The following is a 2,492-nucleotide window of genomic DNA, read 5'->3' on the forward strand; positions in this document are numbered from 1 at the left end:
AATTCTGCTATATTTATTTTTTATTACCCCCCGAGCACTGTAATTCAGTGAAATAGTGCATTTTACAAAAATGATTATTTAATAAAAAAATAAAAAACAGGTTTAAAGATAGCTCCACATCCAGAAGCAAACTTAAGACATTCACAACATTTGCATTGCTTCGAGAAGCAGTCTTGTCATCGAGTTGTAACAAAGTGTGCAAAACAAAGAGAAACTTTCTCAGCATGAATATAGTCTTTGGTTTCGCGTCCCACTCCGCTTTCTACTGGCTTGTGGACCACTGGACTCACAGAGGGGAGAATCCAGCAACACTGCAACAGTCTTGTTTAATATCTCATCTTGTTGTAAACTAGATTATGTTATTTGAGTCGCATCATCAAGTGACAGACCAATGTAATTTCCCCACAAGATAAACAAGAGGAATATTTAATTGCATTAACACTGCTAGAGAATTTCAAAGCACCCCCTTGGCTTGGTAAACATTCCTCTGGGAGATCCTAAATATACAAGGATATCTACTTATTCTCTCTAAGCCACTGTGTCTGCTGCCACAATTTATCTTTTCAAAGAAACCCCCTATCTTTAACTGGATTATACAGTCTTGGCTTATTCCTCTAAACAAACCCTGCGTTTTGGCCGAACCCCAGCCCTGGAGGCTAGGTCATGACTCAAAGGTTAGAGGACGGATTGACACATCCAAACCTAACTTTTCAGTCTTTATGCTTTTAAAATGTTTAAAAAAATAAGACAGTAATAAGTTCTCATAAAGTCACTCCTGGGTACAGCTGCTCGGTATGCATGGGTGCCTGTGGGAAGGGATGCTGCTGTCCGTAAGCCGCTCTGCTGTCGATGTACGCAGGGGCCATCAGCATAGCATGCTCTGGTGGGATCCCGTAGCCCATGTACCCATGAGGCTGCACAAAGGGAGAGGGGGTCTGGTTATGGGGCATGTACTGCTGGGGTGGAGGGCATCCCATCACCGGGTAGCTGCCTGGCGGAGGCATGCTCATGTACACGTTCATTCCCTCGGTGCCCATGGTGCAGATGTTATTCTGGGGCCGCCCCCCAGCCGAGCAGCGACTGGCAGAGCTGGAGCTGGAACTGGAGTGGCGGGAGGGGGTCCTGCCGTCCGAGGAGGGTCCCGACTCAATCAGACGGCTCTGGATAGGCACGGAGCCGCTCTGCTGCTCCCCAGCTTTGGGCTTCAGGCAACGGCAGCAGCACACGGCGACGAAGGAGCCGACGATGACGAAGGATACGAACACGCTGGCAACAATGAGGAAAGGCAGGTACGTAGGCACTGGAAGAGAAGAGGGAAGAAAGGAGCAGATTTAATACAGGTTTGTTAAAGCGTATACGTTTACCATTCAATTGCTTAGAATGGCTATATTGAGGCGGTCGGACCAGTTTTTGCCTAATTGCAGCACCAGCAGGAAATCCTGTAACCCCACACTGTTTACTTTCTACTACAAAGATGTGTAATTCAAAACCTTCTTAAAAGCCCCTCTTGTAGCACTGCAGATTGTAAAAGCGAAGCAATTAAGTACTGTATTAAGTTACTAAGGACAAAAAGAGTAGGCTGCAGCACACAAGATGAAAAAAAAAGTCCTACTTAAAATACTAAACAAGTAAACTAAAACTTAAAATACTAAACTGTGAAACTAAAATAAAGTTTCCAAAAATAAAAAAAAAGAACGTTACTACAAATGGCATGAGATTACGACTCATACACTGCATCGTACCTTGAGGTGGCTTGTGGCTAGTTTGCTCTTCAGTTTCGAAACCCAGATAACTGTCATTGTCGCAAGTTTCCTGGTCCAGTCTGGATTCCGGGGTACTGCAGCAGTAGCGGAGATGGCACGTCCCACAGCAAAACCTGGCTTCTTCGCCATCATACCGCTCCGGGCACTGGAAGCCATCGTGCCAGATATTGTAGGTGTCGGCCCAACCGTGGCAATACTCTCCACCGGCATCAACACCGCTCGGCTGGAAACCAAACAGCAGGGATGCCAACGCACAAGCTAGCAGCAAAGATGCCATTGCTTCTTGTTTAGAACAAGACGGACAAGATTTTTAAGATTTAAAACTTTCTTGGTTTGCTCAGCTTTGGCTTGGATTCAATGTTTTTTAAATAATAATAATAATAATAATAATAATAATAATAATAATAATAATAATAATAATAATAATAATAATAACAATTAAAAATAAAAATAAAAAGTTTTTAAAACTTTTTTTCCATTTGTAAACTACCTTCTGGCGAGTTTTTGTCAAACCTGCTGATTCAAACAACGTAGAACACTGTCAGACAGTACCCAATTAGGAAAACAAAACAGTCCAGAACAAATGAACTCCTCGCTGATGTCCCGCAGACGCTTACTTCTGTCCAGTTTACACGAAGCAACAATAACCTTGCCCTGGTCCTCCTATACTGTTTTATCTTCACTCCCACCCCACGGCTCACACTCCCCTCAGTAGTGGGCGGGGCTCTG

The 2,492-nt window shown here is 43.9% G+C and overlaps 1 protein-coding gene across 1 annotated transcript; it reads right to left on the reverse strand.

The window, feature by feature from the left end:
- On the reverse strand, positions 1 to 2,492 carry LOC131701736 (protein shisa-1-like). The gene is made up of 2 exons (XM_059001469.1): positions 1,743 to 2,492; positions 1 to 1,300 (listed from the first exon to the last, which is right to left on the reverse strand). The coding sequence occupies exons 1-2, from the start codon at positions 2,038 to 2,040 to the stop codon at positions 762 to 764; spliced, it is 837 nt and encodes a 278-aa protein (XP_058857452.1). The 5' UTR covers positions 2,041 to 2,492; the 3' UTR covers positions 1 to 761.

Source organism: Acipenser ruthenus, chromosome 26, assembly GCF_902713425.1.
Source record: "Acipenser ruthenus chromosome 26, fAciRut3.2 maternal haplotype, whole genome shotgun sequence".
Lineage (NCBI taxonomy): Eukaryota > Metazoa > Chordata > Actinopteri > Acipenseriformes > Acipenseridae > Acipenser > Acipenser ruthenus.

Excerpts from the sequence above, each read along its gene's own strand:
- LOC131701736 (XM_059001469.1), bottom strand. The coding sequence starts at position 2,040 with ATGGCATCTTTGCTGCTAGCTTGTGCGTTGGCATCCCTGCTGTTTGGT. Across the intron at positions 1,301-1,742 it reads TAGCCACAAGCCACCTCAAG|TGCCTACGTACCTGCCTTTC; the intron begins GTACGATGCAGT and ends CTTCTCTTCCAG.